The 23142-nt window shown below is 42.2% G+C and overlaps 1 protein-coding gene across 2 annotated transcripts in view; it reads right to left on the bottom strand.

The window, feature by feature from the left end:
* Window positions 1-23142, bottom strand: part of SBNO1 (strawberry notch homolog 1) — a 97483-nt gene that overhangs the window by 54047 nt on the left and 20294 nt on the right. For both annotated transcript variants that reach the window (XM_021719341.1, XM_008071615.2), the window contains 12 exons: window positions 19982-20082; window positions 14439-14535; window positions 12893-13053; window positions 11076-11209; window positions 10796-10886; window positions 8973-9134; window positions 8611-8746; window positions 8427-8532; window positions 8148-8301; window positions 6305-6487; window positions 4513-4610; window positions 2823-2974 (listed from right to left, as the gene is read on the bottom strand). In XM_021719341.1, coding sequence (XP_021575016.1) covers window positions 2823-2974; window positions 4513-4610; window positions 6305-6487; window positions 8148-8301; window positions 8427-8532; window positions 8611-8746; window positions 8973-9134; window positions 10796-10886; window positions 11076-11209; window positions 12893-13053; window positions 14439-14535; window positions 19982-20082 — 1575 coding nt within the window. The remainder of the gene's footprint in view (window positions 1-2822; window positions 2975-4512; window positions 4611-6304; window positions 6488-8147; window positions 8302-8426; window positions 8533-8610; window positions 8747-8972; window positions 9135-10795; window positions 10887-11075; window positions 11210-12892; window positions 13054-14438; window positions 14536-19981; window positions 20083-23142) is intronic.

Below are 23142 nucleotides of genomic sequence, written 5' to 3' on the forward strand. Positions count from 1 at the left end.
AGTGGCCACTGCACTCCAGTCTGGGTGACAGAGTGAGACTCCAACTCAAAAAAAAAAAAAGAATTAAAACAGAATCCCTGACACAGTTTACAGACATGGAATGTTAGAAAAACTAATTTGTAAAACATCATCATTAAAGGTAAACAATATACTGATTTGAACTATCTTATTTAATATTCAGAAAAAATAAAAAGAACAAACCAGTCAAAACTAAAAAGAACATCAAAAAGTTCCCATAGGCCAGGTATGGTGGCTAAAGACTATAATCCCAGCACTTGGGGAGGCTGAGGCAAGAGGATTGCCTGAGTCCATGGGTATGTGACCAGCCTGGGCAACATGGTTAGACCTTGTCTCTACAATAAAAAATAAAGAATTAGCCAGGCATGGTAGCGCATTCCTGTAGTTCTGGCTACTTGGAAGGCTGAGGCAGCTTGAGTCCAGCAGGTAAAGGCTGCAGTGGCCAAGAGCGTGCCACTCCACTCCAGTCTGGGCGACAGAGTGAGACTCCAACTCAAAAAATAAAATAAAATAAAAAAATATTGCCAGTTAAATCATAATAGCAAACCCATTTTCATGCATATTGAAAATGTGAAAGACCATGTATCTTAGAATGTGTATGGTTAAAGTAACAGGCACTCACTAGGTCTATTAACACACAGTATCACAATTAATCTTTATGATATATTAAGTTAGTATCATCATTTTGGAGAATAAAAGCCTGAGAAGTTTACTTCTGAAAGTCAAGCAGCTTAGAAAGCACTTAAATGCAAATGCACATTTGCAAATAAAACTAACAAAATGGGTGATTATTTCCTAATAATTAAATAAAAACAGAAATTTCATGAAAAAACACTATTAAAACACCCAGTTCTACATATATTAAAAGGCAGCACTAAAAACAAAAAGACCTAGATTTTAGTTCCTGAAGAGGCCAAAACAACTCCATGTTGGATGCTAAGCTACCTGTTGACTTTTGATTAACCCTGGTTCTGGGAAAACCTCTAAGATTTCCATTATCTATTGTTCTTTGTATGAGAGCATGTACTTATCATAAATTCTGCCCTTAGGTCAAACAAACTTTGTTATCATACTTCACTCACCCTATACATCTCTTAAGCCCTGGGCCTGAAGAAATGATGCATGGATTCACCATCTGGTCTCAACACTGCCCAAGACACAGATATAACTTTTGTTCTTAAATCCCTATTAAATGTTTCTTTCTAAGAAACTGCCTGTGTCAGTTTCTTTCTTTGGTCTCTCACCTCCTTAGGACTTTTAGGGATAGATTTGTATGGACCTGCCCACAGCAAACAGTTTTAACACATCATTAATGACCTGTGTGAACCTAGAAAAATTCTTTAACCTCTTAATTTTTCTGTGGTTTAATGTCCTTTTAAAAAAACTGGTAAAATAGGTCGGGCTTGGTGGCTCAGTATGTAATCCCAGCACTTTGGGAGGCTGAGGCGAGTAGACTGCCTGAGCCCACAGGTTTGAGACCAGCCTGGGCAACTTGGTAAGACCTCGTCTCTACCATAAATCAAAAATTAGCTAGGCATAGTAATGTGCACCTGTAGTTCCAGCTACTTGGAAGGCTGAGACAGAAAGATCGCCGGAGCCCAGCAGGTTGATGCTGGGGAGGCTGTGAGTATGCCACTGAACTCTAACCTGGGCAACAGAATGAGATTCCAACTCAAAAATAAAAAAACTGGAAAAATAAGATCTAATTTCATATGGACCTACATAAGATAAACAACAGAATGTATGAGTAAAGGTTTAATGCAGTGCTAAGCACCAGTTCAAGCCATAATTTAAAACTGGGAGCAGTTGGCCCGGAGGCTCATGCCTATAATCCCAGTACTCTGGGAGGCAGACAGGAGGATTGCCTGGGTTCAAGAGCAGGAGTGCAAGACCCCACCTATACAAAAATGTTTTGAATTTTTAATTTCTTTTCCCAATGAAGTAGAGTTGGTGGTAAAACAAAATTTAAAAAAATTTTTTTTGATTTGGGAGTCTCACTCTGTAGCCCTGGCTAGAGTGCAGTGGCATACTCACGGCCACCCTAGTGTCGACCTACTGAACTCTTGCAATCCGTTTGCCTCAGCCTTCCAAGTAGCTGGAACTACAGGGGCATGCTACCACGCCTGGCTAATTTTTTATTTATTGTAGAGACATGGTTTCGCCAAGTTGCCCGGGCTGGTTTCAAACCCGCGGGCTCAGGCAATTCCCTCACCTCGGTCTCCCAAAGTGCTGGGATTACAGGCTGAGCCACCGAGCCCGACCTTCTTAATTTTTTTTTTTTTAACAATTAGAAGATTTAAAAAATAAAAACAAGAGAACAACAAAAAGCAGGGGACCTACTTGTGCATTCAAAATTACAAGAGCTACCAGATGCCGTGGCTCATACCTAAAATCCCAGGACTTTGGGAGGCAGAGGTGAGAGAACTGTCTGAGCCCAGGGGTTCAAGACCAGTCTTGGAAACGTGGCGAGACCTCGTCTCCACAATAAATCTTTTAAAAATGTAGCCAGGCGTGGTGGTGTGCACCTGTGGTCCCAGCTACTTGGAAGGCTTAGGCAGAAGATTGCCTGAGCCCACGAAGTAGAGGCTGCAATGGCCCTGAGCATGCCACTGCCCTCTAGCCGGGGCAACAGAGTAAGACTCTGACTCAAAAAGAAAAAAAAGGAAAAAAAAATTATACAAGTCACAGTGAAAACATGCATCCACTTGTGAATTCAAGGAATAGTTCACTCACAAAATATAATTGCTTCATAATGCTCAAATGTATGGTACTTTCAATATCGATTATTTATTTTAAGTACTCACCTTTACGCTTCTTTACTTTATTTTCTTTGCAAGGACTATCCCTTGGTGAACTGTTGTTACTTGGAGCTGTCAAATCGATCCCTAGCAAACTATAAAGTTTTTTCCGGTCCGGAGCAGGGAAATGTTTTTCAATGAGTGACTGCAACACTCCTCTGTTTACAGAATAAAAACAGTGACAATCACTGTTGCAGTTGACAATAATTTACTATATGTAAAGTCTCACGATATACTAAAATCTAGCCTGCTCAATTTTACAAAATAATAACACAACTCAAATGAATTTTAACTGTCTAGGCCAAGGCTGTCCAACTGAATATTGAAAGCCAAGCTACATCAACAATTTTTACATTTTCTAGTCGTAAAAAAAAAACTTGGTGGTGCAAGGCACGTTGACCCATGCCTGTTATCCCAGAACTTTGGGAGGCGGAGATAAGAGGATTGTCTGAGCCCAGGGGTTCAAAACCAGACTGGGAAACTTGGTGAGATCTCATCTCTACAACAAATCAAAATCTCAGCCAGGCATGGTTGCATATGCCTGTATTTCCAGCTATTTGGGAGGTTGAGGTAGAAGGACCACCTGACTCCAGCTGATGGAGGCTGAGATAGCCAGTCTGGGTGACAAAGTGAGACTCCAACTCAAAAAAATAAACACCCTGGTGAAACTTAATAAAATATTTAGCTTATATATCACATCAATATGTAATCAGTAAGGTATTTTTTAATCATATTTTCTTAAGGAGTCTTTGAAACTTGGTTCATAAAACATACAGCACATATCACTTTGTACTAGTCATTTCAATTGCGCAACAGTCACATGACAAGTGGCTGCCATTCTGGATACTGAAGTTCTAGGCACTTAGGTATAGAAAAATACAGATTAGGAGGGTCATGTTTTGCTTTTAAAAGGAGCATTTGGGCCAGGATCAGTGGCTTAGCCTGTAATCCCAAAACTTTGGGAGGCAGAGGCGAGTGGACTGCCCGAGTCCGTGGGTTTAAGAACAGACTGGGCAGCTTGACGAGACCTCATCTCTACAATAAATCAAAAGTTAGCTGGGAGAGGTAGAGCGTGCCTGTAGTTCTAGCTATTTGGAAGGCTAAGGTGGAAGGATCGTCTGAGCCCAGCAGGTCGATGCTAGGGAGGTCATGGGCATGCCACTGCACTCCAGCTTAGACCACAGAGTAAGACTCCAACTCAAAAAAAAAAAAGAAAGATCATTTGAATGTATACCCTAAGGCACACAACAATAATGTGGCAACCATTACTTTGTGAATTTCAGTGTCAGAGATAGAACTAGCAGGGTGGCAAATTGAGAACAATGCCTAAAACAGTTTTGAAAGCTGTTTTTAAAGATCTCACATTTACTTCCAATTTTCCAAGCAGACCTTGCTATACTGGAGCAAACTACAGTTACTACTCCTCTGGATAACAATGGTAATTTTAAGTTAACAAAAATACCACAGAAACAGAAACTAAACCAAGTTGTCACAGATTTCTAAGATGTATAAGAAAAAAATCAAGGCTTTCTGTTTGTTAGTTCACATACTTTATAGTTATACAAAAGGACATTCCAAAAACTCAGATCAGGAAAACTTTAAAAGATGATACAGGTAAATCAAGTTTTGTCTCAACGAAATGCCAACATTTGAGCTAATCTAAGTAAAAACTCAAAAAGAAAACCAAAACCATTACTTGGCAGTTGAAACAAAATCATTTAATTCTCCTCCGCCCTCTTCCAAAGCTTCTAATGTTCTAGCTTCTCCTGTAGACTGCAGGCCAATTACAACACACTGCAGAAAAAAAGAAATATCAATTATAAATAATGTTTATATAAGTTTCTTATAAAGGCATTTTAAAGATTTAGTAAAAAACAAAATTAATAAAGATTTCAAGTCGGGCTCGGTGGCTCAGCCTATAATCTCGCGCCTTGAGGGGTTGAGGTGAGTGGAATGCCTGAGCCTGAGGGTTCGAGACCCGCCTAGGCAACTTGGCGAGACCTCATCTCTACAATAAATCAAAAAATTAGCCGGGCGTAGTAGCACGCGCCTGTAGTTCCAGCTACTCGAAAGGCTGAGGCGGAAGGATCGCCGGAGCCCAGCAGGTCAAGGCTGCGGTGGCCGGGAGCGGCCACTGCACTCCAGTCTGGGCGACAGAGAGAGACTCCCACTCAAAAAAATAAATAAATAAATAAATAAAGATTTCAAACAAGAAAGATCCCATAAGCATACACTTATTTATTCTACATTTTTGAGACATGTTATGCGTCAAAACCTCAAGTAGGAAGTAGGATTATAGCAGCAAGCATGACTGAAGCCCTGCCCTTGTATAGTTTAAAGTCCTTTGTGCTTTAAGCAGATAAATATTTACCAAAAAGAAAACAACTTTATGACAATACACACCCACATGCTATCACCGGTGATAGTTATAAATGAACAAATTAAAGTGATTTTTTTTTTGGTTATACTTTTTTGAGTTCTAAATTTTGTAAATAGGCATTGCTTTTATAATTTAAAAAAATCTATTTTTAAAAAGTCTTACTAGGCTGGGTGCAGTGGCTCACACCTATAATCATAGTACTTTGGAAGGCCGAAGTTGAGAGGACTGTTGAGTCCATGGGTTTGAGACCAGCTTGGGCAACTTGCATCTCGAGATCTTATCTCTACAATAAATCAAAAAATTAGCTAGGTATGGTGGCACATGCCTATAGTTCAAGCTACTTGGAAGGCTGAGGTGGAAGGATCACCTGAGCCCAGCAGGTAAAGGCCACGTGCCACTGCACTCCAGCCTGGGCAACAGAGAGAGACTCTAACTCAAAAAAATTTTTTTTAATTTTAAAGAATTAAAAAAGTAAAAGTCTCACTAGCCAGGTGTGGTGGCTCATGCTTGTAATTCCAACACATTGGAAGGCTGAGGCAAGAGATAGCCTGAGCCCACAGGTTTGAGACCAGCCTGAGCAACATGGCAAGACCTCATCTCTACCATAAATTAAAAACTGGCCAGGGGTGGTAACGCATGCCTGTTCCAGCCACTTGGAGGGTTGAGGCAGGTAGAAGCTGCGGTGATCATGAGCATGCCACCGCTCTCCAGCCTGAGCAACAGAGTGAGACTACAACTCAAAAATAAAAACAAAAATGTCTTACTGCCTTAGGGCAAGGTGTGGTGGCTCATGCCTATAATCCCAGCATGTACTCCCTGCTACTTGGGAGGATGAAGCAGAAGGATTACCTGAGCCCAGGAGGCAGGGGCTACAGTGAGCTGTGATGATGCTACTATACTCCAGCCTGAGTGACAGTTTGAACCCCAACTCAAAAAAAAAAAATAAAAAACAATAACAAAAAAATACACATGTAAATGTCTTATTACATTAAAGCTTCCTAATTATCATTTAGGAAGACTAGATTTTACAAGTAGAAAACCTGAACAACCATAAAGATTAAACAACATAACCAAAAAGAATTAATTTTTAAAGAGTTCTCCAACCTACTTTTCCATTCTTGATTTCCTCTCGAGCTAGCTGCACCACTCTTTTAACTTTGGATGCTATGCACAAATATTTGAAAAACCTCTGGTGAGCGGACCAGAACTGACCCCACATGGACTTCTTCATTCGTTGCTCAGCATCAATCAGGTCTGCAGCTTGCTGAAATCGCTCTCTGGCAATGACCCACTGAACATACAAAATCAACATTTTAGATATTTCATTATTAAGTGCAGTTATTTGCAAATGACCAATTCAATAAAAATAATGTTGCCAGGCTTGGTGGCTCAGCCTGTAATCCCGTGCCTTTGGGAGGTTGAGGTAAGTGGACTGCCTGAGCCTGTGGGTTCGAGACCCGCCTGGGCAGGAGAGATCTCATCTCTACAATAAATCAAAAAAATTAGCTGGGCGTGGTAGCGTTTGCCTGTAGTTCTAGCTACTTGGAAGGCTGAGGCAGAAGGAACGCCAGAGCCCAGCAGGTCAAGGCTGCGGTGGCCAGGAGCGGCCACTGCATTCCAGTCTGGGTGACAGAGTGAGACTCCAACTCAAAAAAATAAAATAAAATAAAATAATGTTAAGCCGGGCTTGGTGGCTCAGCCTGTAATCCTGCGCTTTTGGGAGGCTGAGGTGAGTGGATTGCCTGAGCCCGCGGGTTCGAGACCCGCCTAGGCAGCGAGACCTCATCTCTACAATAAATCAAAAAATCAGCCGGGCATGGTAGCGCATGCCTGTAATTCCAGCTACTCGGAAGGCTGAGGCGGAAGGATCACTGGAGCCCAGCTGGTAAGGCTGCGGTGGCCAGGAGCAGCCACTGCACCCTAGTCTGGGCGACCGAGTGAGATTCCAACTCAACAATTAAAAAAAAAATAATGTTAAGTTCAAAAACATTTAAAATTAGCATAATAAGGCATCTCCAGCAACTTGGAAATCTCTAATCAATTGCTTTGCAGGATCCTCAGTTGTCAAAATTTTTTTCGTTCCTCATTTTATTTATTTATTTATTTTTTGAGTTGGAGTCTCACTCTGTCGCCCAGACTGGAGTGCAGTGGCCGCTACCGGCCACCGCACCCTCGACTGCTGGGCTCCGGCAATCCACCTCAGCCTTCAGAGTAGCTGGAATTACAGGCACACGCTACCATGCCCGGCTGATTTTTGATTTATTGTAGAGATGAGGTCTTGCCAAGTTGCCCAGGCGGGCCTCGAACCCGCGGGCTCAGGCGATCCACTCACCTCAGCCTCTCGAAGCTCAGGATTACAAGCTGAGCCTCCGAGCCTGGCTCTCATTTTATTTTTTTAATTTTTATTTTAATGATGTAGGATACAATTTAGGGTTAGGTATATGAATGGTAATTGTACAGGTAAAGTTTGGGCCTTACTTTGATCCCTACTTCACCTGATTTGAGATCAGGGATTCTTATTGATGAAGTATGCTCCCCTCTCCCAGGCAGTTTCCCACTACTGCTAATCCCTTTCTTGTAGTATTATGATAACTGTTCAGGGTCCACTTATGAGTGAGAACATGTGGCACTCAGTTCTTTGTTTCTGTGAATAGATACTCAAATTTCTTTATTATCTAATGCAGGGTAGGCATTTCAGGAAATTCTAATATTAAGAACTATGCACCTGAAATAGCTTTCACAAAAAAATCACCTAAACAAAGTGAAAACTTGAAAAATCTGGAAAATAAGAATATCGGTTCAATGGTCTAATATCTGGTGGTAGATTTGTTGTCTTATAGCAAAAACACATTTCCTCGGGCTGGCAGACATCACAATGAACAAAACTAACTAACAGATACATTATTAGATACATTTAAAAAAAAAACTAGGAATCAAGAAAAATTTCTTACCAGTTTGACTGCTTTGTTATACATTTTAACATAACTCTGAGAAAGAAGAACTTCTTCAATTTTGAAGGTCACTCCAGTAAAGCTCAGCTGTCGAGCAATGTACATTCCTCTAAGCTTCATATCCATAGCAACTATTTCCATGGCACCAACGCCTCTGAATAAAATTAAAACATACAGTAACTATCAATAAAATAGGATTTTAACATGCAGTGAAGGGGCTTTAGCAATGACACATTTTAGATTGCTACTGACAACAGTGTATCCAGTCAACTGCATTACCTCCGTTCTACGGCTTGAATAAAATCACTGAATTCTCTAAATGGAGTCCCCTCACCCCATATTCCAAGACGGTTCATATAGGCCATGTTGCGTGGTTCAGAAGCACCTGAAAAACCCCCAAATAAAGTATATTATAGCTGACAAAATCACCTACATATATCTTTTAAAATAAATAACTACTCACCAGTGGCACTAGCATAAACAACTCTGGCTTTTGGCAATTTGTTCTGAAGCTCTAAAACTGCTAAACCAGTCTTAGTTGGCTTTGAAGAACCAACAGGGCATAAGTTTTTTGCTTTATGACATTCATCAAACACTATCTGTGAGGAACAAGTTAAGAAACATATCACATTGCAGTATACTGATCTCCTATCTGACAAATAAAAATAGAATCAACTTTCCAAACCCCCTGCTTCATTCCATGTAATAATTCAAGTTCTCAATCCAACAATTTATTTAATCTCAGGATTCCTGTTTTCCCAAAGGTTATCCTTATATAATTTTTGGGCTGTTAAAAAAGATAAAAACATTTGTTTTAAAGGATACCACTCCATCAAAGTCATCACCGCACCAATGTAGAAGTTGTTTTAACCTGGTTTTATATTTACCACCAGACTGACTTTCACCAATAAGGGAAGAGTATGTAGCAAAAATGACACCCTTTTTCACACTCCCATTATGTTTGGAAGAAATTTTTCCATACTTAAACTAAAAAAAGAAAAGAACTTAATTAGTATACCTCTCTCAGAAGCATTTATCCAACTCTAACTTCAACAAGCAGTAATTCTTACAACAGTAAGCACATGACAGGCTTCAAAAAAGTCAAAGAAACCCCAAGATATACAAAATTGTTTGTATACATGTACACACATACAACCTTACAGTACAAAAATCCAGCACTCATTATCTTAAATTCTATCACCAAAAAACGCTGCTATAGGACAACTTGGCACAGTATTTACTCTACAAATATTTATTGTACTCTTACTATATACAAAGCACTGTTATTAAGTTCTGAGGGATACATAAGAATTATGAATTAACAGTGAATGTGTCCTTCTAACACTAGAAATAAAAAAGATTTCAGGCCAGGTGTGGTGGCTCATGCCTATAATCCCAGCACTTTGGGAGACCAAGGTGAGAGGATTGCCTGAGTCCATGGCTTCGAGACCAGCCTGGGCAATTTAGCAAGACCTCATCCCTACAATAAATCAAAAAATAGCCCGGATGAGGTGGCATGTGCCTGTAGCAACAGCTACTTGGAAGGCTGAAGGGGAAGGATCACCTGAGCCCAGCAGGTCGGGGCTGCGGTGGCCATGAGTGTGCCACTGCACTCCAGACTGGGTGACAGGTAAAATTCCTACCAAAACAAAAACAAAAACAAAAACAAAATAGCCAGGTTTGGTGGCTCAAGTATGTAACTCAGCACTTTGGGAGGCTGAGGCAACAGAACTGCCTGAGGTCAGTGTTTCAGACCAGCCTGGGCAACTTGGTAAGTCATCATCTGTACAATGTATCAAAAAATTAGCCAGTTTTGGTAGCGTGTGCCTGTAGTTCCAGCTACTTAGTAGGTTGAGGCAGAAGGATCACCTGAGCCTAGTAGGTCAACACTGGGGTAGCCATGAGCAGGCCACTGCACTCCAGAAGGCCACTGCACTCCACTGAGACTTTGACTCAAAAAAAAAAAAAAAAAAAAAAAAAAGAGGCCAGATGCAATGGCTCAAGCCTGCAATCCCAGTACTTTGGGAGCCCGAGACCCACCTGGGCAACTTAGTGAAACCTCATCTCTACAATAAATCAAAAAAATTAGCCGGGCGTGGTAGCACGCGCCTGGAGTTCCAGCTATTTGGAAGGCTGAGGTGGAAGGATCGCCAGAGCCCGGTAGGTCAAGGCTGTGGTGGCCGGGAGAGTGCCACTGCACTCCAGTCTGGGCGACAGAGTGAGACTCCAATTCAAAAAAAGAAAAAAGAAACCACTCTCTTTAAGCCACAATTCTCCATACACTGCATAGGATTTAGTGACCTACAGCACTGGACATGCTACCTGTCTAGAGAGCACTTTTTACACCCATATGAACTATAGAAACAAACAGAAAAATAACATTGAAGATTGAGAGAATAAACTGGTGTGTATCTTAGACTTACACTACACCTCAACTTGAACAAGTTATTTCAACTGCTCAATAACCACATGTGACAAGTGGCTAATGCCTGCAAACCAGCAATAGCAGTGAGCACTCATTATTATGCTTCCTGTTGAATACCTCATTTAATCCTCATTACAACACTAACGCAGAAACTGTTATTATTCCTATCTCACAGATGAGTCAATATTTACTAAATAACTAACCATATAGAAAGCTTTCATACCTTATTTAATGAATGGACCAAAATGTTTCTTGCTCCAATATCCCTCAAATCTCTCTCAGCATCATACTTTAAGTCATTTGAAACACTAAACCTGCCATTAAAAACACACATACAAACAAATGCAAATTACAACATTTTAGCAGAATGCAGGAATAAATAAAGCCAGGTCTTAGTACTTCAAAAAAAAAAAAAAAATGCACCTACTCATTAAAACCCATCCCCACATCCTAAAGTAATTATTCACCAGCAAAAGCTTTCATAGCCAGTCTTGAGCACTTACCACAATGCTCGTTTTCTACTCAACAAATAATTTTCATAGATGATTCCTGCTATGGTCCTTCCTTTTCCTACACCTGCCCCATCACCTATTAAGAAGCCAGCACGATCTCCATTAGGTAGGAAAGTTTCATGTTGCTGAAAAAGGAGAGGCCGATAATTAATCTAGTCCTTCAGACATTTTGGTGATCAATCTGTCATACACTGTTTTAGGAACATATTGATATTACCTATTTTTATATAAATGGCATACAGTTTGGTTTTTAATGTAGATACTTTCTACATATTTATATATATTCTTACCAGCTACCCTCTCATATACCAGGTAATTACAGTTAAGAAATTGGTGAGGAGCCGGGCTCGGTGGCTCAGCCTGTAATCCCACGCCTTTGGGAGGCTGAGGTGAGTGGATCGCCTGAGCCCGCGGGTTCGAGACCCGCCTGGGCAGCGAGACCTCATCTCTACAATAAATCAAAAAATCAGCTGGGTGTGGTAGCGCATGCCTGTAATTCCGGCTACTTGGAAGGTTGAGGCGGAAAGATCGCTGGAGCCCAGCAGGTCGAGGCTGCGATGGCCGGGAGCTGCCACTGCACTCTAGTCTGGGCGACAAAGTGAGACTCCAACTCAAAAAAAAAAAAAAGAAAGAAATTGGTGAGGGCCAGGCTTGGTGGCTCAGCCTGCAATCTCAGCACTTTGGGAGGCCAAAGCGAGTAGACTGCCTGAACCCACGGGTTCGAGACCAACCCGAGCAACTTGGTGAGACCTTGTGACTACAATAAATCAAATACTAGCTGGGCGTGGTGGTGCACGCCTGTAGTTCTAGCTATTTGGAAGGCTGAGGTGGAAGGATCGCCAAAGTCCAGCAGGTCAAGGCTGCAGTGGCCCTGAGCGCACCATTGCACTCCAGTCTGTGCGACAGAGTTAGACTCCAACTCAAAACAAAAAAAGGAAAAAAGAAGGAAATTGATGAGGACCCCCCCACACTCCTTTCAACACCTACAAAATCAAATACAAACTTTTACATCACACATAATCTGGGTGATACATGACTATTCTGGTTTTGACTTATTTTATAGACATGAAACTACGACCAAAATCATTTCAAAACAACTAGTATAATTCTACCTCACATTGTTTTAAAAGCCCACACAGTTGGGCTCGGTGGCTCAGCCTATAATCCCATAATTTGGGAGGTCGAGGTAAGTGAATTGCCTGAGCCCGCGGGTTCGAGACCCACCTGGGCAACTTGGCGAGCTCTCATCTCTACAATAAATCAAAAATATTAGCCAGGCATGGTAGCACGCTCCTGTAGTTCCAGCTACTTGGAAAGCTGAGGCGGAAGGATCGCCAGAGCCCAGCAACTTGAGGCTGCGGTGGCCGGGAGCATGCCACTGCACTCCAGTCTGGGCGACAGAGTGAGACTCCAACTCAAAAAAATAAAAAGCCCACACAACAATAAGGTAACACCACAGTTTATTAAATTACTCCCCAATAGAACTTCTCTATCTACCTACCTACCTACCTAAGTTCTTATTAACAACTCAACAGGAAAAGATTCCTAGAAATGGATATATGTATTTTGAAATTTTAATAGATATTCCCACCAAATTCCAACAAAGTTCCAATATTTGTCATTTCCACTAGAAATGCACTCTCCATATCCCTGCTATACCTTTTTATTTTCTAACACACAAAATTCTATAAAAATTGCATTTACAAGTTTTTATGCATGGAAAACTTACCATCAGATTAAAAACTATATTATATGAACTAAGATAAGAAGATAAACATTATATGCGATTATGAAATATTATTGCTTACCTGGGCTGCATATGTAATTGCCTCAAGTTGTAATGCTGATAACCAGCCATTATCAATGGTTTCTTCAGAAATGGATGTTTTATACCAAACATCAGGAGGAGTAACACTGGATAAAGAGCTAGTTTCCACTACAGCATCTGGGTGACGTAGGCCAATTTTTACTAAACAAAAATTTAGAAATATTTATTTTAATTATTCAAGGTAATAACATTTCCAGTTTTATTACAAGATACTGCAATATTTTTCCTATGACAGAGAATATAAGTAAATAAATATTCATACTAGGCTTCTAGAAAAAGCCACTGATGATAAGGTACTGTTTAGATTTGACTAAAATGGTTGATTAACTACATATGGTTCAAATAGGGATTTGCTGATAAAAAAGATCTAGAAAAAACCAACTTAGATTCACTAATAATAACAGTATATAATTCTAGTTTAGGAATTTAGCTACTTGAATCATCCACTGAAACAAAAGTTAGCAAAATAATTTTACTTTGAAAGGTATGTGGGCTGTAATCCCAGCACTTCTGGAGGCCAAGGCGCAAGGATTGCTTGAGCCCAGGAGTTCGATATCAGCCTAGGCAACACAGAGAGACCTTGTCTCTACAAAAATTTTAAAAATCAGCCAGGTGTGGTGGCATGTACCTGTAGTCCCAGCTACTTGAGAGGCTGAGGTGAGAGGATCACCTAAGCCCAGGAGGTTAAAGCTGTGGTGAGCCTGATAATGCCACTGCACTCCAGCCTAGGCAACAGAGTGAGACCCTGACTCAAAACAAAGAAAAGAAAAAAGAACAGTATGTGAAAGAGCAACTAATGCCCTAAAACATACGATGGGAATAGGTTAAAATAGTGGTTGGCAAGGTTTTTTTTTTTTTTTTTTTTTTGAGTTGGAGTCTCACTCTGTCGCCCAGACCAGAGTACAGTGGCCGCTCCTGGCCACCGCAGCCTCGACCTGCTGGGCTCCAGTGATCCTTCCACCTCAGCCTTCCAAGCAGCTGGAACTGCAGGCGTACGCTACCAAGTCCAGCTAATTTTTTGATTTATTGTAGAGATGAGGTCCCGCCAAGTTGTCCAGGCAGGTCTCAAACTCGCGGGCTCAGGCAATCCACTTACCTCAGCCTCCCAAAGTGCGGGAAGCAAGTTTTTTGATAAAGGATTAGAAAATGTGTTCAGGCCATGTATCCAGTCTCTTAGTATTTGCTGTTGTAGTGTCAAAGCAGCCACACAGAATAAACCAATGGGCAAGCTTATGTTCGATTTTCTAATCACTACTCATACGAGCAAAATCATCTTGAAACAAAATAAAACTCAAGCTTCTTTAGTTTTGGTTTTAATAGACTTTAACCTAAAACAAGATTCAAAATTTATTTAAGGGAAAAAACCATGGTAAAACTTTCATGCAAATATTTTCAAAACATAATACAAAGCTCATACTTGTCAGCTCTTGAGGTAACCAACAAATAACAATGTGTGTAGGAGTGTAATTTAAGTTTAAGAGGAAACCAGACATCTTTCGTTATTTTGACAAATCCCAAAGACATACATTTTATTGGCATATATTCTGCATAGGTTTCTGCATGACCCATTTCTTCTTCATCTTCTTCCTCTGGTTCATCTTCCTCTTTTACAACAGGGACCTTCTATAACACAGAAAAGGCACAATCAATCCCAAGCTCAGAGACCAGAGGCTTAGTTAAACACAGAAGACAATTCTGTAGGAGTACCTACAGTCTTCATCTCGGAAACAGGATAAACCACTGCAATATCCCCTAAATCTGGGTCACACTTCATGGCTTCCCTGTATCTCGAATGATGAGCACAATTATGACCTTACCCACAAATGGGTCACCACAGGGCTCCATGTCCTTCCAGCCACCATCAACTCAAACTACTGTCCCCTTCAATACTGCCTACCATCCCCCCTTCCATGATATCCAGAACTATCTCCACCCTCAGTCCTACTCTTCATTCCAGTTTCAGGACCATGGCTTGCTCTTTCTAGTCCTGGAAAGAGAACGAACCCCAGTAATAGGTGAGTGAGCCTCAGCACACACCCTACATCATCACAGGCAGAACCTCTCTAACTCTCATGTCTCTTCATCTTTCAAATTCACCCTCATCTGTCTACTTTCCCAAATATCCTAAAACCTAATCCCCAGAAGACTAGACCTTAAAGGCTCTTCTGAAGAACACAGAATATACTTCAGACGTCTGTGTCTCCACAGATGCAATACTGACCATCTATCAGTTAGCCAGGTCAGGCACAGTGGCTCAAGCTTTTAATAATCCCAGAACTTTGGAAGGCTGAGGTGAGAGGATTGCCTGAGCCCGCAGGTTCGAGACCAGCCTGGGTAACTTGGCAAGACCTCATCAAAACAGTAAATCAAAAAATTAGCTGAGTGTGGTGGCACAAACTTTTAGTTCCAGCTACTTGGAAGGCTGAGGCAAAAGGATCCCCTGAGCCCAGCAGGTTAAGGCTGTGATGGCCATGAGCATGCCACTGCAATCCAGCCTAAGCACAGAGTGAGACTCCAACTCAATTTTACTATGTTATTTATTTATGGTCTCACCAAATTGCCCAGGTTGGTCTCAAACCCATGGACTCAAGTAATCCTCTAGCCTCCACCTCCAAAAGTGCTGCGAATTACAGGCATGAGCCACTGCACCCGGCTTCTCTATAGGATCTTTCTTTTTTTTTTTTGGGTTGGAGTCTCACTCTGACGCCCAGATTAGAGTGCAGTGCCTGCTTCTGGCCACCGCAGCCTCAACCTGCTAAGCTCCGGCAATCCTTCCGCCTCAGCCTTCCAAGTAGCTGGAACTACAGGTGCGCGCTTAACACACCCGGCTAATTTTTTTATTTGTTGTAGAGATGAGGTCTCACCAAGTTGCCCAGGCGGGTCTCGAACCCACAGGCTCAGGCAATTCACTTACCTCAGCCTCCCAAGGCTTGGGATTACAGGCTGAGCCACCGAACCTGGCTTCTCTATAGGATCTTAAAGGGATAGAAGAGATTAAGAAAAGAATAAAAAGACACTGAACAAGTCTCTTTTTATTACCAGTAATATCATTAGGAGCTGGGCGCCATGGCTCACACCTGCAATCCCAGCACTTTGGGAGGTGGAGAGGAGAGGACTGTCTGAGCCCAGGGGTTTAAGACCAGCCAGGGCAATTCGGCGAGACAACGTCTCTACACAACAAATCAAAATGTTTGCTAGGTGTCGTGGCGCACGCCAGTGGTTTCAGCTACTTGGATGGGTGAGGTGGAATGATCGCCTGAACCCAGCAGGTCGAGGCTATGGTGGCCATGAGCGTGCCACTGCACTCCAGCCTGGGCAGTAGAGTGAGACTCTGACTCAAAAAAAAAAAAAAATTCATTAGGAAGCTGTCTATTAACATGCATTTGTTCAGGGAAGAGTATAAAGAAATGCTGTGAAACCTAGTACACTAAGGAAGGGAAGTAGAGGAGAAGGAAAACTCAATCAGAAACCACAAGACAAAGTTTAAGGCAAGGTTAAGACAGCACTGAAAGGTAAGAACAGGCACTTTTCTCTCTTTTTTTTAGCCTCAGAATCTTGAGCAGAATATGCTGGCACATAGATAGTCAATAACTGGGGCAAGGAAAAGAGAGTTAAGGTCTAACCATTCAGTCAACATTAACCCATGAAATCTTCAGATCAAATCCAAAAACTGGGATGTTCTCAGAAATAACTGTGTACCACTGAATGTGGTGGCTCATGCCTGTAATCCCAGCATTTTAGAAGGCCCAGGCAAGAGGACTACCTGAGCCTAGGGATTCGAGACCAGTGTGGGTAACTGGGCAAGATCTCGTCGCTACAACAAATCAAAAATTAGCCAGGCACGGTAGCACGTGCTTGTAGTTCTGGCTACTTGGAAGTGAAGGCTGAGGCAGAAGGATCGCCGGAGCCCAGCAAGTCGATGCTGGGGTGGCCATGAGCATGCCACTGCACTCCAGCCTGGGTGACAGAGTGAGACTCCAACTCCAAAAAAAATAAATCACCAGGGTAAAATTGGAGGATAAACTGGTAATACTGAAGGATCACTAAATCAAGGGACCAAAGAGGCAATACTTCTATGCTAGGTAAATGTGATATGGCAACTAATATCAAGCTTACAATCAAAGTTAACTGAGGGTAAGGGAGACTGTGGTACCTGGGGAATGCCTGAGCAACACACAAGACAGACATTCACTACTCAACACTAGGTAGGGAATCATACTGTTTTTCAAGAGAACCTAGAAATCAGGAATTTTTTTTTTTTTTTAGTATCAGCAACAAATTCAAAATCAGTCAAAACACTGTGGAGGCCAACCAAAATACTTCTGTCAACTAGTTTTGGCCCACAGGCTACCGGTTTGCAAGCCCTGTAGATGTTTCTTTCTTTTTTTTTTTTTGAGTTGGAGTCTCACTCTGTCGCCCAGACTGGAAGTGGCCGCTCCCAGCCACTGCAGCCTCGACCTGCTGGGCTCCGGCGATCCTTCCGCCTCAACCTTCCGAGTAGCCGGAATTACAGGCGCGCGCTACCACGCCCGGCTGATTTTTTGATTTATTGTAGAGATGAGGTCTCGCCGTCCAGGCGGGTCTCGAACCCGCGGGCTCAGGCAATCCACTCACCTCAGCCTCCCAAAGGCGCGGGCTGTAGATGTTTCTTAACTTCTTGGCCAATATAGAATTTTTGGTATACTATGGGCTAGAACAGGAACATGAGCACTACATGAAACATTTCATGAAGAAAAATGCATTGTTAGTTTCTAAAACTCAACCTCCAAGTGCTGTTGGAAGACAATCACTAAGTAAACTGAGTACTGCCTGGAGTATATGTTCTCCTGATTCAGTTCAAAACCTCAGGAACAACCAGGTGCGGTGGCTCACATCTATAATCCCAGCACTTGGGAGGTAGAGGTGAGGGGACTGCCTGAGATTAGATGTTCGAGACCAGCCTGAGCAACATGGCAACACCTCGTCTCTACAATAGCCCAGTGTGGTGGCACATACCTGTGGTTACAGCTTTTTGGAAGGCTGAAGCAGAAGGATCACCTGAACCCAGCAGTTCGAGGCTGCAGTGGCCGTGAGTGTGCCACTGCATTCCAGCCTGGGTGACAGAGTGAGACTCTGACTCAAAAGAAAAAAAACCCTCAAGAACAGGTTGCTGTACTGTCCCCAGTTCCATCATCTTGGTATTGTTATATGCAGTTATCTCCTTTACTCCTCCCTCGTACCCTTTTCCAATCTCCTCTGCAAAGACCCCTAGGTTTAGCCCCTTTTTACTTAAGTTTTAGATTATTTATCCACCTGCCAACCTTTCTCTCTTCCTTGCCCTCACCCATCCTGAATCACCAGCAGGTCCCTCCATGTCCAGTGCTCCTTGCTAGTACTACATAAAATCCAAAGTCCTTCAAACTCAATACAGGACCCTCCACAAAGCTGAAATCTACCACTCCCACTTTTTCGTACATGCCAAGCATTCTGGCTTACTGTCATCTAAATAGCCACCACCTCCTCTGTGCCTATGAATGCTTTAGCTCCAATCCTAAAATACCCTCTCAATGTCTCGTCATACTCAAACCTAAACTCCATTACATCTCTTCTATTAAGTCTACCAGGCCATTTGAGTTCATGGGGGCCTCATCTTCCTCCAAACTTATTTTTTTTGAGTCAGAGTCTCATTCTGTCAAACAGGCTGAAATCCAGTGGCATGCTCACAGCCACCGCAGCCTCAACCTGCTGGGCTCAGACTGGTTCTTCCACCTCAGTCTTCCAAGTGGCTGGAACTACAGGCATGCACCACCACGCCCAGTTATTTATTTATTTATTTATTATACAGATGAGGTCTTGCCACATTGCTCAGGCTGGCCTTGAACCTGTGGGCTCAGGCACTCCTCTAGCCTACACCTCCCAAAATGATTACAGGTGAGAGCCTCCATGCCCAGCTTCCTCCAAACTCTTTTTCTTTTCTTTCTTTTTTTTTTTGAGTAGAAGTCTTACTTTGTTGCCCAGGCTGGAGTTTAGTACATGCTCACAGCCACTGTAGCCCTGACCTGCTGAGTTCAGGTGATCCTTTCGTCTCAGCCTTCCAAGTAGCTGGAACTACAGACACGTGCTACCACACCTGGCTTATTTCCAAACTCTAAACCCTTATTGTAAGCAGCACATTATAACTTTCGATGTGTTATATTACTTAATCTGAGAGATTGTCAAATTTTATGTTTATTGAGGGTGGAATCATGTAGTATACTTCTTCTATAAACCTACTACATAAGCCGTGAACAGTGGCTCATGCCTATAATCCCAGCACTTTGGAAGGCCAAGGTGAGAGGATTGCCTGAGCCCACGGGTTCAAGGCCAGCCTGAGCAACTTAGTGAGACCTCATCTCTATAATAAAAAAATTAAAAAATAAAAAAATTAGCCAGGCATGGTGGTGTATACCTGTAGTTCCGGCCACTTGGATGGCTGAGACAGAAGGATCACCTGAGGCTGCAGTGACTATGAGCGTGCCACTGCACTCCAGCCTGGGTGACAGAGTGAGACTCCAACTAAAAACAACAACAACAACAACAACAAAACAAAAACAAAAAAACCTACTACATATACAGTGTTATACACAGAGAAGTTGTTAAATAAATGTATAGAATCAATCAGAGCATACAGCATTTCCAGAAGGTTAAGAAAAAAATAATTCTAATATACATATAACTAGACCATTCTACGATCTCCAGCTCATAAGCAACCATGCATTTAAGCTCACTCCTAAAATGAACATTCTTATCAAATATTTTTGGTTAACCCACATTGCTCTTGTTCCAATCAGGTGAGATCACAATAAAAGATGTCAGTACTTTGTATAATACCACATACTATTAAATTTGCAAATTTAACCACACTGTTTAATGTATTAGTTTTCTTCAGTGGTGTTTAAGCTTATCCATTAGTTCATGTAACCTAATAGCCCTTTTCACTAAAAAAATAAAAATAAAAATAAATAAAGTTTTCTGAGGGTTGCTCTAGGACATTTTGTAAAGTATACTCTCATAACATACAAAAATATAGATTCAGCTATTTGAAACTCACCATGGTCGGGGAAAAACTCCTCATTTTCATGTCATTTATCCATATTCTAGCTACTTCTTTATTAGAAGACTCTTTCTTTACTGTACCATTGCTTACATCAGCTAAGGGGGGAAAAATCATTCATATTTTAGAGAAATTCTCAATTTATTTTTCCATAATCTAAAAACCCATAAGTTTACCCATTTCACAAATCAAAGAATACCAATCTGCCTATTACAAAGTTTAAGCATAGGCAAGACAACATTCAAAGCCACGTATCTTTATGGAAGAATCATTTATTTATTTATTTATTTGATCCTTTTTTTTTTTTAAATTGAAGTTTCACTCCGTTGCCCAGGCTGTCCAGCAATCCATCCACCTCAGCCTTCCAAGTACCTGGAACTACAGGCACACGCTACCACACCCAGCTAATTTTTGATTTATTGTAGAGATGAGGTCTCACCAAGTTATCCAGGCTGGTCTGGAACCCACGGGCTCAGGCAATCCACTCGCCTCAGCATCCCAAAGTGCTAAGATTACAGGCTGAGTCACCAAACCCAGCCTATTCACTTATTTTTGAGTTGCAGTCTCACTCTGATTCCCAGGCTGAAGTGCAGTAACACACTCAGTCATCTCAGCCCTGACCTGTTAGGCGCAGGAGACCCTTCCACCTCAGTCTTCCAAGTAGCCTGAACTACAGGCGTGTACCACCACACCCAGCTAATTGTTTGATTTATTGTTGAGATGAGTTCTTGCCAAATTCCCCAGGCTGGTTTCACATCCCTACGTTCCAGCAATCCTCTTGCCTCTGCCTCCCAAAGAGCTGGGATTACGGGCATGAGCCACTGCACCCACCTTAATTTTTTGTTTAAATTTTAGATTCAGGGGTACACATGAGTGTTCGTTACATGGATATACTGTGTAGTGGTAGGGACTGGGTCTCAAGTGGCCCATTCTCCATATAGTGAAGGCTGTGCATTTAGGTAGTTTCTGAACTATAACGTTCCTTCCTCCTCCCCACATGGAAGAATTAACTGTAGAAAATAAGTAACTCAACAGGAAACATGTACATGGGAAATCTGAAAATTATTTATCAGAAAGACATCTTAACCAGAACTATTTGATAGGTTAGTAAAAATACCAAGAGCCAGAATTACTTTGAGATACTTCACTTGGCTCAATCTCACTTGATTTGGTAGTACTTACTAATTTTCAAGGCAAATACCTATTTCTAGAGGAAAAAAATCAATTTGGTAACTTTTTATTTTTCTCCTGCCCCTTAAATAAAAATCCACAATGAACTCTTTCTTCTTTTTGAGTTGGAGTGTTGCTCTGTTGCCCAGGCTGGAGCGCAGTGGCACTCTCAGGGTAACCACAGTCTCAGTCTGCTGGGTTCAGGCGATCTTTGCCCATCGGCCTTCCTTCAAACTAGCTGGAATCACAGACATTTGCCACCACGCCTGGATGATTTTTTTTACTTATTATGAAGATGAGGTCTCACCATGTTGCTTAGGCTGGTCTCAAACCCCTGAGCTCAGGTAATCCCCTCGCCTCTGCCTCCCAAAGGGCTGTGATTACAGGAATGGCACATTAGTGGTTTTCAAACTCTTTTAAAATATAGCAACAGAGAGCCAAAGCAGGAGAATCACTTGAGGCAAGGAGTTTGGGCAACATAGCAAGACCACATCATCTACAAAAAATAAAAATAGCCAGGCATGTGGCGTGTACATCTGTAGTCCCAGCTATTTGGAAGGCTGAGGTGGAAGGATCACTTGAGCCCAAGAGTTGAAGGTTGTGGTGAGCTGTGATCATACCACCGCACTCCTGCCTGAGTGACTCAAAAAAAAAAGCAACAAGCTGTGCTCGGTGGCTCAGCCTGTAATCCCGCGCCTTTGGGAGGCTGAGGTGAGTGGATTGCCTGAGACCGCAGGTTCGAGACCCGCCTGAGCAGCGAGACCTCATCTCTACAATAAATCAAAAAATCACCTGGGCATGGTAGCGCATGCCTGTAATTCCGGCTACTTGGAAGGCTGAGACAGAAGGATCGCCGGAGCCCAGTAGGCGAGGCTATGGTGGGGAGCGACCACTGCACTCCAGTCTGGGGGACTGAGTGAGACTCCAACTCAAAAAAAAAAAAAAAAGGCAACAGAATCCTAGAATTCAAATATCAATCAGGACTGTTTAATTGAATTGGATGGTGGGTAGGGGAGATTGTTCTGTTCCATAACACCTGTACCTAGTCTTCAGTTTCCAAGTATCCTTGAAGCACTTCCAGTACCTGGAATTCTTGAGATCACTGTTAAAATCACTGCCTTTAAGGAAGAGCGCTAACACCTTGAAGACAGATTAGTATTTTATCTATTCTACCAAAAGATGAGGAGTATTTGGAAGGCCTGTCACATGGGACTCCAAAACAAGTGGGACTAATTAAAGTATTAACAAAATGGGCCAGGCACAGTGGCTCACGCCTGTAATCCAAGTACTTCAGGAGGCTGAGGTAAGAGGATTGCTTGAGCCCAAGGGTTTGAGACCAGGCTGGGTAACTTGACAAGACCTCGTCTCTACAAGAAATCAAAACATTAGCTAGGCAAGGTTGGGCATGCCCATAGTTCCAGCTACCTGGAAAGCTAAGACGGAAAGATCGTCTGAGCACAGCAGGTTGAAACTGGTGGCCACGAGTTTGACACTGCACTCTAGCCTGGGCAACAGCAAGATTCCAACTCAAAAAAAAAATTTAACAAAATAAAGAAGCTGGAACAGAGGTGATAAATTTATCTGGGGGTGTCATTAGTTTACTATTATATGTGAACAGCTAGTGATCAGATTAGTCACAAGACAAGCTCAAGCAAGAGACCAGAACCCAAATAGGTAAGGGCCTGGCTAATTTTTTTTTTTTTTTAAGTCAGAGTCTTACTCTGCCGCCCAGGCTGGAGTGCAGCGGCGCATTCACTGGCGCCTCAGTCTCAACCTGCTGGGCTCAGGTGATCCTTCTGCCTCAGTCTTCTTCTGTTGACCAGGCTGGAGTGCAGTGGCATGTTCACAGCCACCACAGCCTCAACCTGATAGGCTCAGGTGATCCTTCTGCCTCAGCCTTCCAAGCAGCTGGAACCACAGGCAAGCACTAGCATGCCAAGTTTTTTTTTTTTTTGAGTTGGAGTCTCACTCTGTCGCCCAGACTGGAG

The sequence above is a fragment of the Carlito syrichta genome, unplaced genomic scaffold, assembly GCF_000164805.1.
Source record: "Carlito syrichta isolate Samal-C Ts95f unplaced genomic scaffold, Tarsius_syrichta-2.0.1 Scaffold314544, whole genome shotgun sequence".
NCBI lineage: Eukaryota > Metazoa > Chordata > Mammalia > Primates > Tarsiidae > Carlito > Carlito syrichta.